This window comes from Sapajus apella, unplaced genomic scaffold (assembly GCF_009761245.1).
Source record: "Sapajus apella isolate SASKATOON/1434 unplaced genomic scaffold, GSC_monkey_1.0 scaffold6, whole genome shotgun sequence".
In the NCBI taxonomy this organism is placed as follows: Eukaryota; Metazoa; Chordata; class Mammalia; order Primates; family Cebidae; genus Sapajus; species Sapajus apella.
The window spans coordinates 13906013-13926818 of record NW_022436946.1 but is presented as its reverse complement, the minus strand read 5'-3'; the positions used below and the strand labels follow the sequence as shown (position 1 = coordinate 13926818).

The window sequence follows — 20806 nt, the reverse complement described above, 5'->3', positions numbered from 1 at the left end:
CATATTGTTTCAAACTTTGACTCCACGTTTTTTCTCTTCTTAAACTTTTTATCATAAAATAACTTCAATGAATCAAAAATCTGCAAGAATACTCATATACTCTTTCTCCTTATGCACCATTTGTTATATTTTGCAATCTTTGCCTTACTGCTATACATTTCTCTTAACACTTTATTATACATATTATACCACTTTATTACTAAATATTTCAGCATGTATTTTCTAAGATATTTCAGCATGTATTTTCTAAGAATGAAGGCATTCTTTTGTAATCACACTTTAATTATCACATTTAAGAAATTTAACATGGATTTGGATTTATGCATGAGACATTAGTGTTATATATTAGATATAACACTACATATTAGATATATATTAGATATAACACTAATGTCTCATGCATAAATACAAATCCAAAATCGTCCTAATAACATCATTTATGAAATTTTTTTCTGATCCAGAATCCAGCTAAGGGTCATGCATTGCATTTAGCGCACTGTCTCTGGTATCCATTATTATGGAACAATACCGAAGGTTGTGTTTGTCTTTCATGATATAGACACTTTTTAAGAGTGCACAGGCTTGTTATTTTGTGGAGTGTCCTTTAGCGATTTTTTCTAATGTTTCCTCTTTATTGGAATCAAATATGCATTTGGGGCAGTAACACAGTATGTATGATGTTGTATCCTCAACACATTATATCAGGGAGAGCATGATGTCAGTTTCTGGTGGTATTAACTTGGATTACTTAGGGAAGACGATGCCCCCTTTGCATTTTTCCACTAAAATGTACACTTTTTTTTCTTCTCCAATTAATAAGTCTTCTGTGGGTAAATGCTTTGATAATGGGTAGTTGCCCTACTGCTTTTTAAACTTTCACTTAATAATTTTAGTATCTGTTAATGATTCTGGCCTTTGTTGTAAAGATAAAATCAGATCTAAACTTAGTATCTCCAGCTCATGGCATCATTAGTTTAGTAATATTTTAGTCAAAATTTGTGAATAGTAACCATTCACTATTCACTGAACCAGTCATTACCATATTGACTGCAAAATGGTAATTTTCCAACTCTGTTATTTCTTCTACATTTATTGGTTGGCACATTCTGCAAGGAAGAGATTTCACTTTTCCTTATGTATTTACTTACTTACCTTACCACTGGTATGAACTCATTGGTTCTTACTTCAGCTAATGGTTTCTAATTCTTTCGTTATTTATTCATTTTGAGGCTCAAATTTTCCCATATTTTCTCAGACCCCTTGATGTTGCCACACTTCTATCATTTTTAAATGATTCCATCATTTTTTGAGCTCTCCCTTATTTTCTGGTATAACAGGATGCTACAGTTCATCTGGTACATTTTCCATCCCAGCCTTAGAATTGGCCATTTCACCAAGATAAATCTGGTTCCTATTAGCAAAAAGTCATATTTGAAAACAAAAATCTGGGTGCTAGATATGCTCATTGCTCCAGGGTGTGGCTGCTTCTAGGCACACAATAAAATGTGCTCAAGTACTTTGTGCAGTTCATGGCCAAGTCTCAGTCTTCATAGTACCTGACCCATTAGCAGCATTTAATTTTGATGATCACACCTTCCTCTTGGCAATACAGTCTTCATGAAGCTTCTAGAAAATGATGGTCTCTTGGTTTTCCTCTGTCCTCAGTGGGATACTCCTTCCCAGTCCCCTTTAATTTTCCCTACTTTTCTCTGTACCCATGTAAAGTTGAGGTAGAGTCCAAAACTCAGACTTTGATCCTTTTCTCATACGTATGTATACTTACTCCCTAGGTAATCTCCTCTGACAACTCTCAAGTTTTTAGCTCAAACCCAGTCTTCTCCCCCAAGCTCTGGATTTTATGTCCATTTATTTCTACTTAGCATGTTCACCTGCATCTCCAATAAATGTCTAAATACAACATATATAAAATCAAACCTTTCCAGACCTGGTCCACCAGTAGCCTGCCCTTAAATTATGCCTTTGCATGCATAATGCAACCTAAATAACAAACTGATTTTGGTCATTCACTGCCATCAGGGAGCACCCATTGTTTCCTCTGCCTCTGCCATCTGTTGTGATTTTGAGTTCCATAGAGGAAAGGGGAAGATGGGAGAAGGTAGGACAGAAGCCAAAATTACTTTACATATGAGCTGTACATTTCCTACGAGACTGTTAAATTCACTCTACATTCAAAATTGGCTGCAGACGTCACTAACGTGGCCCTAGAGTGATTCATATAATTTCAGCTGAGATAAGAAATATCTTGACAGACATTCAAATGTGTTTGGGGTATTTCTGGACACTCACTGTGATGTCAACAGTCAAGTTTTGAAAGGCACATGTGAAATGACTATTAAAATATTTCTACTGGTGGCTCATGCCTGTCACTCGGCACTTTGGGAGGCCAAGGCAGGTGGATCAGGTCAGGTGTTCAAGACCAGCCTGGCCAAGATGGTGAAACCCCGTCTCTACTGATAGAAAAATTAGCTGAGCATGGTGGTGGGCACCTGTAATCCTAGCTACTTAGGAGGCTGAGGCAGAGAATTGCTTGAACCCAGGAGTCGGAGTTTGCAGTGAGCTGAGATCGCACCACTGCATTCCAGCCTGGGCAACAGAGCGAGACTCTCAAAAAAAAAAAAAAAAATTTCTGTTAAGATTAGATTTTTATGGCAACAAGTAAAAAAGAAGGCATCATTAGGAAGTAAACATCCCTGCTTCTTATCAGGGCATCCAGTTCACTTCGTGCTAAGATTTTTGGTTCCTTTGCCAAGTGATGTTCCTGGGACATTCGGAACCATTTCTTCATGTGTAAACTGGTGTAGACACAACTCTTCTAATCAGGTGGAAAAGTTCATCATACTAGTCAGAGTGTGGGATGAGAACATGTTCTAAATGTTTGAGTCTCCAGTTCTATTCCACTACAGTAGAAAAAGAATAACTGCTCATTTCAAATGCATGCAGAAGTGTGTGAATTTCACTTAGCATACCAGCATCATTAACAAGAAAATGAAATTCTTAATTCATATATTTCATGGCCTTCCAAAATTACATTCTGAAACACCTTGACATTTTAGTAAGTGTAATATATAAGAAATGTCAATATTAGGTAGGCCAGGTGTGGTGGTTCTCTCCTATAATTCCAGCAATTTGGGAGGCCAAGGTGGGTGAATAGCTTCAGCTCAGCAGTTCAAGACCAGCCTGGGCAACATGGTAAAAACTCGTCTCTATAAAAAATATAAAAATTAGTCAGATATGGTGACACATGCCTGTAGTCTCAACTACTCAGGAGGCTGAGATGGGATGATCGCTTGAGCCCAGGAGGCAGAGGTTGAAGTGAGCCAAGATTGCACCACTGCACTCCAGACTAGAAGACAGAGTGAGACCCTGTCTCAAAAAATAAATAAGTTAAAAAAAAAAGAAAGAAAGAAAGAAATGTCGGGTATATTCATGAAGCATTTCAAATGTAGAGTTCAGACCATGTTCTTAAAAGCATAGAGAGCAACTTTTAAATTTCTCTGCTTTTTAATACATTATATTTTTACAGAGTGGAGAAAACTGGCTCTTTTTTAAATATACAAATCTCTTGACTTGATGACTTTCACAGATACAACATACTCAGGGGAGATTGGCACCAAGAAAAAGGTGAAAAGACTATTAAGCTTTCAAAGATACTTCCATGCATCGAGGCTGCTTCGTGGAATTATACCACAAGCCCCTCTCCACCTGCTGGATGAAGACTACCTTGGACAAGCAAGGGTAAGCTGACTGCCCTCTGTCTCCTCACAGTAGGCCGGTGACCAAGAGCATCTGTCTCAGCTGATAGCACTGGGGTTGGAGTCCTGCTCAGCCTCTGAGGAGCTCTGTGACCCTGAGCTCATTATTCTGTACATCTGGACTTGTTCCTCTAATAGAAAATGAAATTAACAGAAACATCCCCTTTATGAGGTGTATGAAGTAAACCATGCTTATATGCTTAATATACCCATGCCTAACACATACTAACCATTTTCATTTTTATAAAGGTACAAAACATATTTACACAATACTAAATAAAGCAAAATTTTGGACTGGTGGATTACTAATGAGAGAATAAATTTTTTAATTCATTAAATTATCTCATTGTAATGGCTACACTAAAAATAACCCAATAATTATCAACTCTTAATTCTACTTTAGGCTGTTAATGCAGTGTATTTTCCTTTTCATAATTTTTAATTCATTTGAATAAATTTTAATAATTCCACAATTATTTTTGTAATACATTGATCTAACTGAGCATAAAAATTTATGTGTGACAATCTGAAAAATGTGTACAGGTTATGTCTAGCCCAAACTGCCGGAGGAATTTAAATTTCAGCAATAAATGCCCCAGTTTATACAGAAATCGAAGATAGATTTTATAGCTTACATGCTAAGTAATATTATACTAATTATATCTATTAAGAAATATATGCCACTGGCAGGGCACATTGCCTCATGCCTATAATCCCAGTACTTTGAGAGGCTAAGGCAGGAGGATTGCTTAAGCTCAGGAGGTCAAGGCTGCAATGAGGTATGATGATGCTACTGCACTCCAGCCTGGGGGACAGAGTGAGACCAGGTCTTAAAAAGAAAGAAAGGAAGGGAGAGAGGGAGGGAGGGAGGGGAAAAGAAAGAGGAAGGAGGAGGAAGAGGAGGAGGAGGAGGAGGGAGAGGGAGAGGGAGAGGGAGGGAAGAAAAAGAAGGAAGGGAAGGGGAGGGGAAAGAAGGGAAGGGGAGGAGAAGGCAGGCAGGCAGGCTAGTAATATATGCCGTTGGAGAAAGGAATAGCAAGTTGTGTCAAAAGAGCTCATTCCCAACAGATCTCCAAAAGGAAAAAAAAAATCATTCCTAACAAAATCATTCCTAAGAACTTAAGGCCTGAGATTGGACAAATTATTGAAAGTTTGCTTGTTTGTTTGTTGAGAAGAGAACAAGCCTAAACTTCCCCAGCCCTGGAATGTCACTGACAGAGCACTCTTGGTGGTATCTCTCCTCTAAGCAGCCGTATCTCAAGAAAGGGGTGTGAGATATGGAAAGGACAGGCTGGAAGTCCAGCTTTCAGGGGCCAATTCCTGGGGCTGCCTTTAATACTGTGTGACAGGTAAAAGACTCACAGAATCTAAAACTCAAACATAACCTAATATCCCTTCATTTTTCTGATGTGTTGTGAAGGTCTTTTTGTGTCATGCCGAGGCATTTGGATTTTATTGTAGGACGCAGAGAAACTATTCAGTTGCACTAGATGGTAGTATGCTAGGATTTTCAACTTTTTAATTGTTTAATCCACTCTATCTCAAAGTAAACGTTTGAGTCTCCAGTGATTCATTTGCGTGCTGTTTTTTGTTTGCCTTTTCAGCATATGCTCTCCAAAGTGGGAATGTGGGATTTTGACATTTTCTTGTTTGATCGCTTGACAAATGGTAAGTTACCCAAAAGAATTCTCACTCAAATACACACCATAAAGTGGGATTAATTTCATGAAAAACAAAATTTATTTTTAAACACTGCTATTCCTTTTTCCCTCTTTTTCCATTTCCATAAATCTACAACTACTGAAGTAAGACTAGGGTAAGGCAAAATTAACTCAGATGAAGAATAAGGACTGAATTTGACCTTAGAATCTTAAGACAGTTTCCTTCTGACCTTGATGATCCCAAAGGAATTTAGAAACCACAGATTAGATTCTTTTCTTGCAGAATATTTTGGCCACATTCAAAAGTAGGGAGTTCATTGTTGATGAAAACTAGAAACAAAAGCATATCTCATCAGCCCTGACTTTTATAGGGCAGGGTGCTCGTGCAGTTGTATTAAGTGAGCTAAGTCTTCGCTGTTGCTGGTATTGCTCAAATATGTTTGACGTCACCAGAAGGAAACAATGTAAAAGCTTAGGCTGCAGCCAGAGGGAAAAGTAAACATCCTCATTGGTGTCACTTCTTATATTTTTGTGCCTACAAAGACCTTCCTTAAGAAAATAATAAAAGCCTATTATATTTTTATGGACCTCTTTATAATTTTAATTATTCACATTTCTTTACAGGCAGATGATGGGATTTATAAACTCAGCCAAGCTTTAAATAGATTTCTGATATACATAATGTATTTTGTATCTTTGGCATTTCTTTACTATTCACTTTAAATATTGGAACGGTTGTTTCCATACTGTCTTTTTAGTTTGTGTGTGTTTATTATTATACTTTAAGTTCTGGGGTACATGTGCCGATCATGCAGGTTTGTTACATAGGTATACACGTGCCATGGTGGTTTGCTGTACCCATCCCCCCGTCATCTACATTAGATATTTCTCCTAATGTTATCCCTCCCCTAGTCCCCCCACCCTCCAACAAGCCCCAGTGTGTGATGTTCCCCTCCCTGTGTCCATGTGTTCTCATTGTTCAACACCCACTTATGAGAACATGCAATGTTTAAAAACCTATTATATTTTTATCTGGCCATTAAACAAATGCTGATGAGCTTTGAGAGCCAATGAAAGACATCACATTTAATGCTGATGTTGATAGGTCTCATCATTTGCCAGACTTGTTCTTTATGTCATTATGTATGGTTTTCTCATCATTCTATTACTTGGCAGACAATATGCAGTTGAGAGAAATATAGCCTAAGACCATGAAATGGACCTTTACGCTGTGGAAAGCAAACTAGACCATAGAGAGATGAATCCCATAATTTTGCATTTCATTTTGCTCTAATCAACTGAGAAATGGATACTGGTAAATGAAGTTACCTGTGAACAAAAGGACTTGTTAAATGGTATTTGTTTAAAAGAGAATATAATCATGACTCTCATAGAAATATGAAATGACCACGTCAGAGATTTTCTTTAACTCAATTAACTAGAGATCCAGTAAGATGCTACAACTAGTTCAAAGAAGTCAAAGAGCCTCACATGTATACAAAGTATACACCACATATCTCTAAGAAATTCTGAAATTGATTTATAAGTAGCTACAAAATCAAGAGAGGGAAATAAATTGTATTTCCACCTAATTGATTTCATTTTTCCTATGTTTTCTTCCAGTAGTTTCATAGTTTCAGGTTTTACATATAAGTCTTAGTGTTGATTTTTTTATGTGGTGAGAGATAAAGGTCTAATTTCATTCTTCTGCACGTGGATATCCAGCTTTCCCTGCACCATTTATTGAAGAGACTGTCCTTTCCCTAATGTGTTTTTGGTGCCTTTGTGAAACATCAGTTGGCTACAGACGCATGAATTTATTTCTGGGTTCTCTGTTCTGTTCCATTGGTCTCATTGTCTGTGCTTTTAAAATTCAAAATCATTTATACCTAAATTAACAATATTTCTTGAATCCTTACAAGTCATTACAGCTTCAATTTTGCATCTCTGCTGACATGAATTCTAAAATAGCTCATAGTCAGATCTCCTCTTGAGCGATTTTCCGTAGGAAGAAGAATAGGCTATGACTATTAAGCAGTACAGTGGTTTAGATACACCTGCAAATGGAATAGTCAACTGGAAGTGACTTAAGGAACATTTCAAGTGGCCATAAGCTGCGTCTTTAAAAAAAATACACATATACATGTGCATATGTGGGTGGGTGTGTCTGTAACCCCGACACCTCAGTAGGCAGATTTCTTCTAACTCTTAATGTTTTCATTGCCTTTGGTGAAGGGAGAAGGTCTGAGCTAATTTTCCTTGTACAATAAGAAAAAACCTAGGACCAGATCATAGTAATATGCTCTATACTTGAATAATTTCACATCAAAAGGGGAAAAATATTCTATGAGAGAAACTTTATAACACAGACTTTGGATCTTATTGTCAATCTTGATATTTTAGTGGTGATAAAAACGAGGTAAAGGAAGTGACTGTTTTACTGCAGGAAACAGCCTGGTAACACTGCTGTGCCACCTCTTCAATACACATGGACTTATTCACCATTTCAAGTTAGATATGGTGACCTTACACAGATTTTTAGGTAAGTCTTTTTTTTTCCACATTTCTAGTCCCATTCTCATGAATAATGGCAGTGCATAATACTCTTTAATATAAAGTAATAAGAACCATAGGATGATGGATGAAGACCTCCAATTAATCTTAAATGATCTCATCTTACTTTTAAAATATGGTTTGTCCATCCTAAATCATTTAAAAGTTGTTTACTTGATTACAGTTGATCCTGAATAACTTGGGGGTTAGGGGTGCTGACCCCCTGTGTAGTCAAAAATCTGTATATAGCTTTTGACTCTCAAAAACCCAACTACTAATAGCTTACTACATTGACTGGAAGCCTTATCAATAACAAATAGTTAATTAACACATACGTAGTATGTTCTATGTATTATGTACTATATTCTTAAACAAAGTAAAATTACAGGGAATAGCAAATGTATTTACTATTCATCAAGTGGAAGTAGAACATCCTAAAGGTTTTCATCCTCACCATCTTCACACTGAGCAGGCTGAGGAAGAAGAGGAAGAGCAGGGGTTGGTCTTGCTGTTCCAGGGGTGGCAGAGGCAGAAAAAACATCTGAGTACAGGGAGACTCACGTGGTTTAAACCCATGTGGTCATGGGTCACGTGTAGTTATGTTTATAATAAAGTATACATAAAGAAACCCGTCAGGAACATATACTTTTCAAAGATGATACTGGTCTGCTGACATATTAACAAACCTCCAGCAGCATGTGCCTCAAATAATTCTAATCAGGACATGAGTTGTTGAAAATTTTCAATAGGCTTTTAAAAAAGAGTAACTACCATTTATGTAGTACCCACTATGAGCAGAGTACTTTTGGCAAGTTATTTCTAACCATTTAAACAAATCTGCAAGTAGGATGTTATTATCACCATTTGTCCCATAGTTTAGGAGAGGTACAAAGAGGTTTCATCACTTGCCCAAGGCCATCAGCTAGTGAGTGGCAGAATCTGAGTCCAAGCCTAGCTCTGTCAACTGAGGAGTCATCCATCTTTCCACTCAACTCCATCATTACTCTGTGTCGAAAGGCAGCCTCACTTCTTATTTAAATTTGTGCATATTCTTACTTCTCTGCCAGTGAATTTTTCAGGACACATTTCTAATCACCAAAGGACTTTCCTCTGCCATTTGGCATGTTTCTGGCTTTTGACTTGCCACATGGCTGTACTTTGATTTTGGAAGCTGACTTAATGCCATCAGAAGAAAATAACAGGCACAACAATAATAACGGCAGCCACAACCAGGTTTCTATGGTGCTGACATCTGCTGGAAGCTCTTCCAAGCACTTGCATATATTAATAAACACATTTGATCCTTATTCAGGGCTACTGCTATCCTCATTTTATAGAGAAGGAAACTGAGCAAACTTGCAGTTAAGTAACTTGCCCAGTACAGACCTTAAGTGATAGAGGATTTAAATATGATTGTAATATATACCTGCTGAATAAAAGTATATGCAACACAACAGAAATATTTGAACCAGCCACAACATGGCTCATTTCCAGAAACCCAAATATCCTCCAGCTGACTGTATTTTAATTGATTAAGCAAAGTGATGGCCATGCATAGGACCAAGTAATTTTGATTTGTCTAAAAAGGGAGATACAGATATAGATACTTCGGACACATGTATCTACCCAGAAAACATTTAAAGAATGCAAAGATTTGACAGCAGAATTAACACCAGAATCCAGAGCCAGATTCACAGCAAATGGCTGAATCTCACCACACTTGCATATCAGGATGGTCTATACACACTGAATATATTGCATCCTAAGCATCACCCTGGTTATGAGCTGAAGCAGGCTAGTGTCTTCCATAAATAGCAAACCAAAATTGCCCTGCCTGTGTCTCTGCTTGGTTCCAAGAGCACTCTAAGCCTTGCATTAGACAGCAGGAGCATGAAAAATGATATTATAACTTGAATAAGGTAGAAATAAATCCAAGGAGTCCACAGTTGGATCAAGGCAGTACCCTGAATTTCTGCCCTAAGAAGCCCCGATTTGCTTTCGTTGGTATTTGTTACTCAAGTGTTAAACCAGTCTTTAGATATCAGTCTTCTGATGTTACTAGGGATCTTTGAAGGAAATCTCATTTGTGGCGTATTATTTATAAATGACAGAAATATATACTGAAAGTCTAGTGTGAGATAAAGTTGTCCTTTTCCTACATATTTATTTTTCCTATGAATGACAGCCTTTATGAGTGTTAGAAAGGGAGGATTTATGAAGGAGGTGAGAAATCCCAAGGCCTCACAAATCCTTTTGGCCTTTCTCCCCTCTGCTGTCCATCTCTGCTCTCTGCTAAAAACAGCCTAGCAGAACTGCCAAGCTTGCAAACCACGTTTATTTTTAAAGCATCTCTAGGCTGCACATTTTGGAGGCACTGATTTTTTAAGCAAAAAGCACCCACAGTAAGTCTAAGCTAGTATACCACTTCTATTTGGGTTTTAATTAATTGAGTTATCTGTTTACCTCCTAGTCATGGTTCAAGAAGATTACCACAGCCAAAACCCGTATCACAATGCTGTTCACGCAGCCGACGTCACCCAGGCCATGCACTGCTACCTGAAAGAGCCCAAGGTAAGGCAAGACCCAGCTGCCTCCTCAGCCACCTGGAAATGCCAAGGAAACTACCTGCTAGGCCCAAGTCACCCAACATATCTGAGTAACTATGTTATGTGTCATTAACAATATGAACACAAATTATCGGTATTAAGGTTCCAGTATCAGCTCTGAAAGTCTTACAATGTTCATGAAAAAGGATGGGACTCATCTGAGGTTTTCTTTCATACTTTGTATATTTTTGAGGCTGTATTTGGACAAAAAAAACCTTCTTCTCTATGATAATCTACATTTTAGATATCTTCAGTGGTCCAAAGAACTAGTTCTGTGTCTTGGATCTTTGCCACAAACAGCACCAGCATTGAACTTTGCTGGGAAAAATCTCCTACCTCATGAGTTTTGATCAACAAATGGAATCAAAGCTCCTAAGTCTGATGTTCTATTTCCTACTGAGCCAACTGGATATCCTGATTCAGGGCCCAAGAAAACTTGTGAATGTCAAAGACCTCTCAGCAAGCATGTTCTGATGCAATAAACCAATCCAAAGTTAAAAATTAAAAACATCATAATAATGCTCAATACTCCGGATGTAGACAGTCCTTAACTGTATAAAATCTGTTGGTACAAGGTACAGGGTAAGTTTTCTTAAGGTTTCTGGAGAACTGTATTCTAATACTGTTGAGTTCAATCTGTTTTTAACATCCCCCTACATACGTGGATGCTTTGACAGCAACCACTAAATATACAGATGCCAAACAGGCACTCTCAGGATAAAGCTGAGTGGTGGATGCCTCATCCCTGCAAAATATCCCAAGGACATTAATGACTTTGTTTTTTTAATTTCCAAGTAGTCCAAACTTTGTAATATGTCATACAGTTGTATTTTTTTTCTCCTCTCCCGCCTTCCCCATACAGTTGTATTTTTAGTTAGTACTGTATTCCTATGTCTCTGCTTATTTCCCTAGCTAACCAGAAAATCACAGATTCTCATACATTCTCCCACTATTTATTACACATTAAAAACGCAGATCTTGCAAATCAGCCCATTTCTTTCAAAGTGGCAAAGATCTGTTAGACAACTGAAATTCACAAATGATTTTTTAATATGTCCATCACTGCGACTTCAACTTTTTTCTTCATTTACACGTTTCTCTAGCAGCAAGGCTGATTTCAGGCTCTGTCTTCTCCCTATCCACCCAACAGAAGTGTTATCAACAAGCAATGCCATCATAACAGCAAAACAAAATAGAGTGGAGTAGGAAGAAGGGGATACCTGAATGATCTACACAATTTGAGTTTGCTCGATTATTTTCCACACAGTCCTTTCCTTTTTGCCTGCAATTTTATGTGACTATCACCTCATTTAATGCTTCAGAGGGTAAAGGTCTGGCTGATATGATTAAACGATGCCATGATGATTCATTCTGTTTGATTTAGCCAAAATGACTATGACCCTATTTGTGGAAACACACCAATCAATCTCCCAATTGGTATTTTTAACAGCTCGCCAGCTTCCTCACGCCTCTGGACATCATGCTTGGATTGCTGGCTGCAGCAGCTCACGATGTGGACCACCCAGGGGTGAACCAGCCATTTTTGATAAAAACTAACCACCATCTTGCCAACCTATATCAGGTAAGGAAGCCCAACCTGGAGCCAGACACAGCATGGTCAATTGCCTTGGGCCCAGTGCTCAAGCCTGAATCTTGCTCATGGAGACAGCCTAACTTTAGGATCAGCCTCAATGATGAAGACACATCCAAACAGCATGGGTTTGAAATAGGCCCAGCATATCCCCCAAGGGAGATTAAATTAAATTACAAGGATATACAAAGGATTCAATTTGCTCCAAAGCAGGTTTCAAATTGCCTTAAGTTGAACAGGATCCTTGAACCTCCCCTCTCATGGTCTGAGAAGATCTGTCTCCATGGAGACTATCTTGTACATAACACCCAGCTGAAGCCAGTTCCTGCAGGACTGCTATGGATACTTCCTAGGTGCAATCCTAATTCAGACTTGAGTCTCTGGGGCCATTTCTGAACTGCGTGTTGGCCTCTGAGTCAGAGATACATCATTAAAGACAATAGGCATCCTTCATTGTTATAAAATAGTTGAGCAACATGAGAAGGTTGGCCTGAAGAATTCTTATCTACAATATTGTTTCAGATATTAAGCCGTATATCATAAATGAATTACTTCCAGAATTTTCAATGTAGTTCTTTGAATACCTTCAGCTGTCATTAACAATATCATTTCACACAAGAGCGTTACTGATCTCAGTTTTAGTAGATCTTTTGAAAAAAATTGAGTGCTGTAACAAATCCTGGCAGATGTCCATAAAACAGCTGCATTAAACAAGATTTTGCAACTTGAGGATGCATTCCTTTCCAATAAAGTACAATTGGGACCTGAAAAGAAGCGCTTCTCCATTCAGTTGATTAGCTTTGGGCACAGGTATAAATCAGTATTCCAAGGCATATGTGTTTACCCAGCAAATACTTCAGTTCTGAGCTCCCTTGAGCTGTCAGCCAACACCTAGAGCTGGGATAGATATGGCCACATAGAGGAGACAGGACAATAGAACTAAAAAAGACTTTTGATGATGACCTAAAAATTAAGCAAAGATAAATAAAAAGCTAAAACAATTTTCTAAACCATCTCAGCAGCAAAATGTATTGATTGAGAAAAGACACAGATATCTATCTAGGGAAAAAATGAATGACATCCTGAAAGCCCCCAGTTTTTTTCCTCCTGTCAATTTTGACTTTTTCAAATGTCATTTATTAGACAAAGAAAATTAGTCAACAAAGTTGGTTACTCGGTCCATTCCCATATAATGTAAACACTTACATGATTCTAATTTCTCATCATCAAATCAATCCTACCAATGATGTTTCAGAGAGTAACTACAGGTATTGATCGACTTACGACCTATGCAACTTACGACCATTCAACTTTACGACCACAATCGCTAGCCACGACTGCTCCGCGTCTGGCAGCGCAAACGTTGCCCAGCTGGGCGTATGACAGTGCGGACCAGCTTCCAGCAGCACTACTGTCTCCGCGTGCATATAGCCTACTCAACTTACGACCAAATCGTGTTACGACCGGTCTGTCCGAACCAATAGTGGTCGTAAGTCGAGCACTAGCTGTACTTCTATTGACTGGTTTATACATAAAAATAAAGGTCATAAGGCCAGGCACAGTGGCTCACACCTGTAATCCCAGCACTTTGGGAGGCTGAGGCAGGCAGATCATGAGGTTAAGAGATCAAGACCATCCTGGCCAACATGGTAAAACCCCATCTCTACTAAAAATATGAACATTAGCCAGGCATGGTGACATGTGCCTACAGTCCTAGCTACTCGGGAGGCTGAGGCAGGAGAATCGCTTGAATCCGGGAGGCAGAGATCGCAGTGAGCCGAGATCACACCACTGCACTCCACCATGGTGACAGGGTGAGATGCTGTCTCTAAATAAATAAATCTACATTTTCACAGGTGCTATATGAAAAACATGTAATGAGTTCTCATTTACAGAGGAATTCAGAAAGAGATATGCTGATTTTCAAAAGACATAAAAGCAAGAAAATGAGTAGAATTTCATTAACAACAGTGAAGAAATACATGCTCACCGATGATTAACAAAAATTGATTCTCAAAAATATCCCAGTCTCTCTGATTCAGATACTAAAGATTTTCTCAGAAAAATTGGTTTCTTTCTCAAACTTTTGAAGTGCAGATCATTTTTAATGGCATTTCTTTTCATCTTTTTATTTTAAAAAATGAACATCCCTTTTTTCTTTTTTGAGATGGAATTTCGCTCTTGTTGCCCAGGCTGGAGAGCAATGGTGCAATCTCGGCTCACCGCAACCTCTGCTTCCCAGATTGAAGCAATTCTCCTGCATCAGCCTCCCAAGTAGCTGGGATTACAGGCATGCACCACCGCACCTGACTAATTTTGTATTTTTAGTAGAGATGGGGTTTCTCCATGTTGGTCAGGCTGGTCTTGAACTCCTGACCTCAGGTGATGTGCCCGCCTTGACCTCTCAAAGTGCTGGGATTACAGGGGTGAGCCATCGCACCCAGCTATAGTCACATATTTTTAATCAGCAACTACTTATTGCATATATTGGCTGATTATCCAGGTTCTAGAAGTTCAAAGATGAATGAAACAGTCTCTGCCCTCAAACATTTGTTCAAACTCAGATTCTCAAAATGGGCAAAATCCAAGCAAACTTAATTCCAGTTTGAAAGAGGTTTGAGGAATTTGCTCATGTAGATAAAATTGTTTTCTTAAATCTTCAAAGAGTGAATACCTGTGCTGTTCTTTATATCCAAATATATAAAAATTACTAGAATAAAGTGAGCTACTGCTTTTTTTCCAGCAGTAAATTTATTCTCTAATTCTCTGGCCCTGTCCCTGTAAGGAAAGAGAGGACAGAAGGATCCGTGTGTGTGTGTGTGTGTGTGTGTGTGTGTGTGTGTGTGTGTTCAGAAACAGGATCTTGCTTGCTCACCCAGGCTGGAGTGCAGTAGTGCAATCACAGCAGCTCACTGCAGCCTGGAATTCCTGGCTCAAGCAATCTCTCCACCTCAGCCTCCTGAGTAGCCAGGATTACAGGCACATGCCACCACACCTGACTAATTCTGTTTTGTAGGGACAGGGTCTCACTGTGTTGTCCATGCTAGTCTCAAACTCCTGGCCTCAAGTGATCATCCCACCTCAGCCTACCAAACACTGGGATTACTGGCATAAGCCTCCTGGGACTACAGGCATAAGCCGCCATGCCCGGCCGAGAAGGATCTCTTTGATCATGATTAGGGAGAAATTGGGGTACAAATCTAGGAACCACATTCAGGATACTACCATTATTAGTCACCTGTTCAACTGGTATTAGGACCACTTGGAGGCTATAGATACACGTCTCTTAAGATTTAGAGACAAGGTTAAAAGCAAAGCAATATCACATAGCAACATACAGGTCTCTTCAGTGTCATATGGCTGGCTATAATAAAAGCTGAAACTTTTACTAGCCAAATTGGGACTTGTAAATACTCAAAGTAAAAAATATTTAAAAGAATTTGAAAATAAAAGCAAATTTCAATTTTGTCAAAAAATTATGATAACTTTATTTTTTGGCTATATACTATCACTATTAACTATACTAAGGAACATAAAAAAGATGAAGAAAATTTCTTTTAAAAAGTTCAGGTCAACAAAATAACCTTTATTCAACACTTACTATGATCCAAACACTGTGCTAAATGCCTTCGATGTAGTATGTTACTAATCTTCACAACAGCCCGGGGAAGTGGGCACTATTATATCATACCTATTTTCCACAATGAAGAAAATTGATAGTTGGGAAATTGAAGTGCTTTCCCTGAAAACAAACAGATAATTAATAGCAGAACTGGAATTAGAACTCAACTTTTTGGTTTCCAGAGCCAAACTGCCTAAGAACTATGCATACTGCCTCTGAAATTCATGTTGATCACCTACCATGTACCAGAAACTAAGAGCTCTCCTACAGTCTCCTATTGTAGTGAGGCAGACAAGAAGGTTCTAGAAAAGTGATTGACGACAGGCGTGGTGGCTCACACCTATAATCGCAGCACTTTGAAAGGCCAAGGCAGACAGTTCACTTGAGGTCAGTAGCTGGAGATCAGCCTGGCCAACATGATGAAATCCTGTCTCTACTAAAGATACAAAAGGTAGCTGGGCATGGTGGCATATGCTTGTAATCCCAGCTGCTCAGGAGGCTGAGACAGGAGAATCACTTGAACTCAGGAGGCAGAGGTTGCAGTAAGCCGAGATGGCGCCACTGCACTCCCGCCTGGGCGACAGAGGGAGATTCCATCTCAAAATAAAAAAATTAAAAAAAGAAAAGAAGAGTTATCTAAAGTTTGAGAGACTTGATAGATACTTTAAAGTATTTAGCTACAAACAAATGTGATGGGAAGACGGGGGAAAGAGAAACTGATTCTACAGATGGTTTCCGGGGGGAAGAAAAACATAGAAAAAGAATGCTATAAACTGGGCCTTAAAGTGTGAGTAACATTTTTAATAGCTGAGATGAAAGGGCATTAGAGGCAGGATGAACTGATGTACTTTTGGGATTAAATTCCACAACTCCAGAATAACTGATAATGGAATGTCCCTGTGGCCTTTAGCTGAGGATGGTCCTGCCATCACAGCCCCGTCTCTGATCAGTGTCTTGTGCAGATCATGATTCAGTGCATATGCTCTCTTTTGTAGTAATTTTAGATTAGTTGTACAGGACGTGACCTAGATCAAGAAACCTTCACTCTGCATTAAGTTATAGACGAGGAACTGGCACAAATCTTCAAGTTTTCAATATCAAAGGAAAAGAATCATGTTACATAATAAATACATAAGCTGGGCAAAACCATTAACAACACATGGTATTTTAAAATCTTTGGAGATGTAGGGTTTTAGCCTCTCGGGGGCCTGTTTGCTGAGACACAAATGGGCTTTCAGAGAGCTATCTGCAGATTTTCACAGGATGTTCATATGCACATATGCACATTTTTCTAGGAAGAAGGTCTATAACTTACTCTCATCAAATTTTAAAATGACCTGCAGATTCTGAAAATGTTAAGAATCTTGGTAATGGGGCTGGGTGTGGTGGCTCATGCCTGTCATCCCAGCACTATGGGAGGCCGAGACAGGTGGATCATTTGAGGTCAGAAGTTCCAGACTAGTCTGGCCAGCATGGTGAAACCCTGTCTCTAAAAATACAAAAATTAGCCAGGCACGAATGGTGCACACCTGTAATCTCAGCTGCTACTCAGGAGGCTGAGGAGGGAGAATCGCTTGAGCCTGGAAGGCAGAGGTTGCAGTGAGTGGAGATCGTGCCACCGCACTCCAGGCTGGGCAACAGAGTGAGACCCTGCCTCAAAAAAAAAAGAACCATAATAATGAATGAATATATATATATATATATATATATATATATATATAAAGAAAATATGCATGCAGATATGCACATTTGGTCAACAAGAATGCCATAGAGAGGATGTGCCAGGAATTATGTGGCTTGGAGAACACCCTGTGCGTGACTTTGCTACAATTTAGGCTTACTATAAATGAGATAAAATGGAAGAGGGCTTCCTCTCCCTCCTTCTGTTGGCTGTGCTCTTTTAGTTCTAATAAATAAGAGGATCATTGCATAACATCCAGCCTGTTATTCCGCCCTGAGATAAAGAGAGAGCAGGGAAGCTGGAGTGAAGGCCAGGTCAGAGGGCTCCCTCCCATAGTCTGTTCTCTGGGCCAGACTCACTAGCTGAACTGCCAACCAAGTTCAACATGAAGGCACTGAAGGCACTTCCACTTGGCACCTCTCTCATCAGACTGGAAGCAGTCCAAGTATCCAGGGTGGACTGGGAGGAAAAACAGCATGTGAGAAACAGAACTAAGAATCTACTTTCTGTTCCTTCACCCTCCAACCCTACAAACACAAGTTTAAAGGTGGGCTCAGCAATTACACAAAGTAAGCATTAAGTAACATATAACATTGGTAATTACAAATTGTAAAGGAGTAATTTCAATTCTTTTCAATCAAGTTCAACAACATATTAATTCATGACAGAGCATCCTTAAAATAATGACTCCAAAAAATTATTCCATAAACATTGTATTTATTACATACTATAATGTCTTGCAGAAGTTTAAAATCAGTTTTCTTAGTCATTTATCACAAGCACTTAGGGGGGATCAGTATTTTGAACCACTTTTTATTCTTAATGAGTCTGAATCACAAACATGAAGTTGACCTAGTGAGGAGGAATATTCCTTCCACGTGGTCCTATGACTCCCTCCTCAAACAAACACCTGCAAAGATTAAGCTCACAATTTCTACAGTATGAAAGGTGTTTTTGGAAAGTAGTGTTAACATTATAAAAGGAGGCTCCAATTCGACTTCCTGTTCCATAAATTTTCTGCCATCCTCAATCTGTATGCCAGCCTTCCCTGCAGACAGCAGTTGGTATCCCTGCTCCCTGCTCTCAGCTCAGTGTCTTGGGCAGATGCAGAACAAACAAGAGAAAGACATCTTCAAACAGACACTAAGCAAGGCAATGCTATTGTTTCTTCAAGGGCCAATGTCTCGTTTAGGGCTCAAGGAGCTTCTATTCCACTGAGACCACCCAGGCTGGGGCTCTCATAGTGTTACTAAGGAGACCACTCGGCTTGTTAGGGAAGAACTCAGCAGCCTCCATTATCTCTGCAAGTCTTGCACCTTGTTTCATGAGCAATTAAAAATGAAAACACAGGCAATGTTCCTATTGTTTTTCTTTCTGTATCCTCTGGATTTAAAATGTACAATTAACTCTGATTCCTGTCGTACCCCAGATTCAGCTTATCATCATCATTTAAAATATTTTAATCAAAGAAAGTGTCCAATACAATAGAGGAAAAAACAGTTTAAATCTGCCTGGTAAGATAGCAACTCTGCTCTGCCAGATTCTGTTTGCCAAATAGCCTCTTGACTTAATTTGAAAACTTGTGTTGGTGGTGTATTAAAAGCCAGGTGCGTTATTAGCAAACAAAGGGATTGTTTTGTTTTTAGGATGAAAAATCCTTGATAATTCAGGCACAAAGGGAAATAAAGGTTTTGCCTTAGAATTTAGAAGGGTTTTTTTTTTTCCAAATTAAAGTTCTAGTAGATTTTGTTGCCACAAAGGTAGATGCTTACTTCCTCGACTTTAAGGTGAAGATTACTCTTAAAACTGCAAGTATGAAGAGTTTGAGCCACTAGAACACATTGTCATCAGGATAATGTGAAATTACTGAGCCAATGCTTCTTAAAGGTAGACAGACATGATACCTGATGTGATATTCTAGAACTGGCTAGGGCTTCAAAGGATATTAAATGGTAGCCCCTCACCACATGTTTAGATCACCATGACCATTTCTGATGCTTTTCTTATTTTTCTCAATCTACCTTTTATTGATATGAGTCATTGAGCCTCTGTGAAAGATGAGTAAGTAGGAGTAGAGCTGCTTCTCTGCTAGGGAGGATATGGCTTCCTTATCTCTGGCAATTCACTATGAAACGCCAGTGTGTGAAGCCTGATCACCAGCACTTGCCTCTCCCCTAGTTCAGGGCACCAGCATCATCCTCTCATCCACCTACTCTCAGCCTTGCTGGTTTCAACCCTTTTTCCACCGTGAAGACAGAAGGAGTTTCCTGAAACTCAAATCTGACCACATGGATTCCTACTTAAAACCCTACTACACCTCAGAATTGAGTCCAAATGACCTAACACAATTTACCATCCCTGTTCTGATCTGACCCCTGCCACTCCTTCCAGCCTCACTTCCCATCATTCCCCTCCCAGGCTTCTATGCATCGAGGCTGAACTTCTTCCAGTTTCCCAAAGAGATCACTCAATCATTTATTCATTTGGCAGATATTTATGGAGTGCTCAATACATGCCAGGTGCAGAAGTATAGAAGATGAACAAAACAAATAAAAATGTCTGCCTCTCTCTAGGGGAAACAGAAAGTAAGTAAAATATGTCTTCTATTAGAAAGTGATAATTCCTAGATGAAAACAAAACAAGATAAAGATATAAAGTATCCCTCTTGCTTACAGATCTTCACACACATGCTATTCCTTCTGCCTATTTGAATAAAATGTAGTATTCTATGGTACATTTTACTCACATTTAATATACAATAGAGTATGTTGTCTATACTCTTGATTCCTAACTTGCTCATCCTTTTGATCTCAATTTGGACATATTTCCCTCCTGAAAACCTTCTTTTTCCCCAAAAGTCCATCTTATAAGCCCCTCCTATGTGATTTTTCCAGTCTACTACTTCCCTTATCACAGTATATTTCACTCCAATCACTATTGCCTGATTAGATGTCCACTTCCCAGACAGATAGTACATTTCTGGTCACCCTACTCATTCACTGTGATATCCTCAATACCCAGCACAGTTCTGATGTCCAGGGAATATTTAATAGCTACTCCTGCTGATTACTGTGGTCTTACTAAGAATACACAGGGTGTAAACCATGCAGAAGGAATAGCAATGATATTTAAAAATTCTTAGAATGATCTTCTCATTGCATCCTGAAGTTGACAAATACAAGCTGATACATGTTATTTCTTGAATCATTTACCTAATCATGATCATCTGTGAATGAGTAGTGGGAGGGAGCCAATTGCTGTAATAATTTTTAAATTTCTGTAGATTTTACCTAAGTCTAAGGATTTCACTACAGAAGAT

General features: G+C 38.9%; 1 protein-coding gene across 3 annotated transcripts in view; it reads left to right on the top strand.

Annotated features, from left to right (window-relative positions):
* Positions 1-20806, top strand: part of PDE7B (phosphodiesterase 7B) — a 326468-nt gene that overhangs the window by 275063 nt on the left and 30599 nt on the right. For all 3 annotated transcript variants that reach the window (XM_032274704.1, XM_032274705.1, XM_032274703.1), the window contains 5 exons: positions 3605-3756; positions 5378-5441; positions 7881-7976; positions 10458-10558; positions 12044-12175. In XM_032274704.1, coding sequence (XP_032130595.1) covers positions 3605-3756; positions 5378-5441; positions 7881-7976; positions 10458-10558; positions 12044-12175 — 545 coding nt within the window. The remainder of the gene's footprint in view (positions 1-3604; positions 3757-5377; positions 5442-7880; positions 7977-10457; positions 10559-12043; positions 12176-20806) is intronic.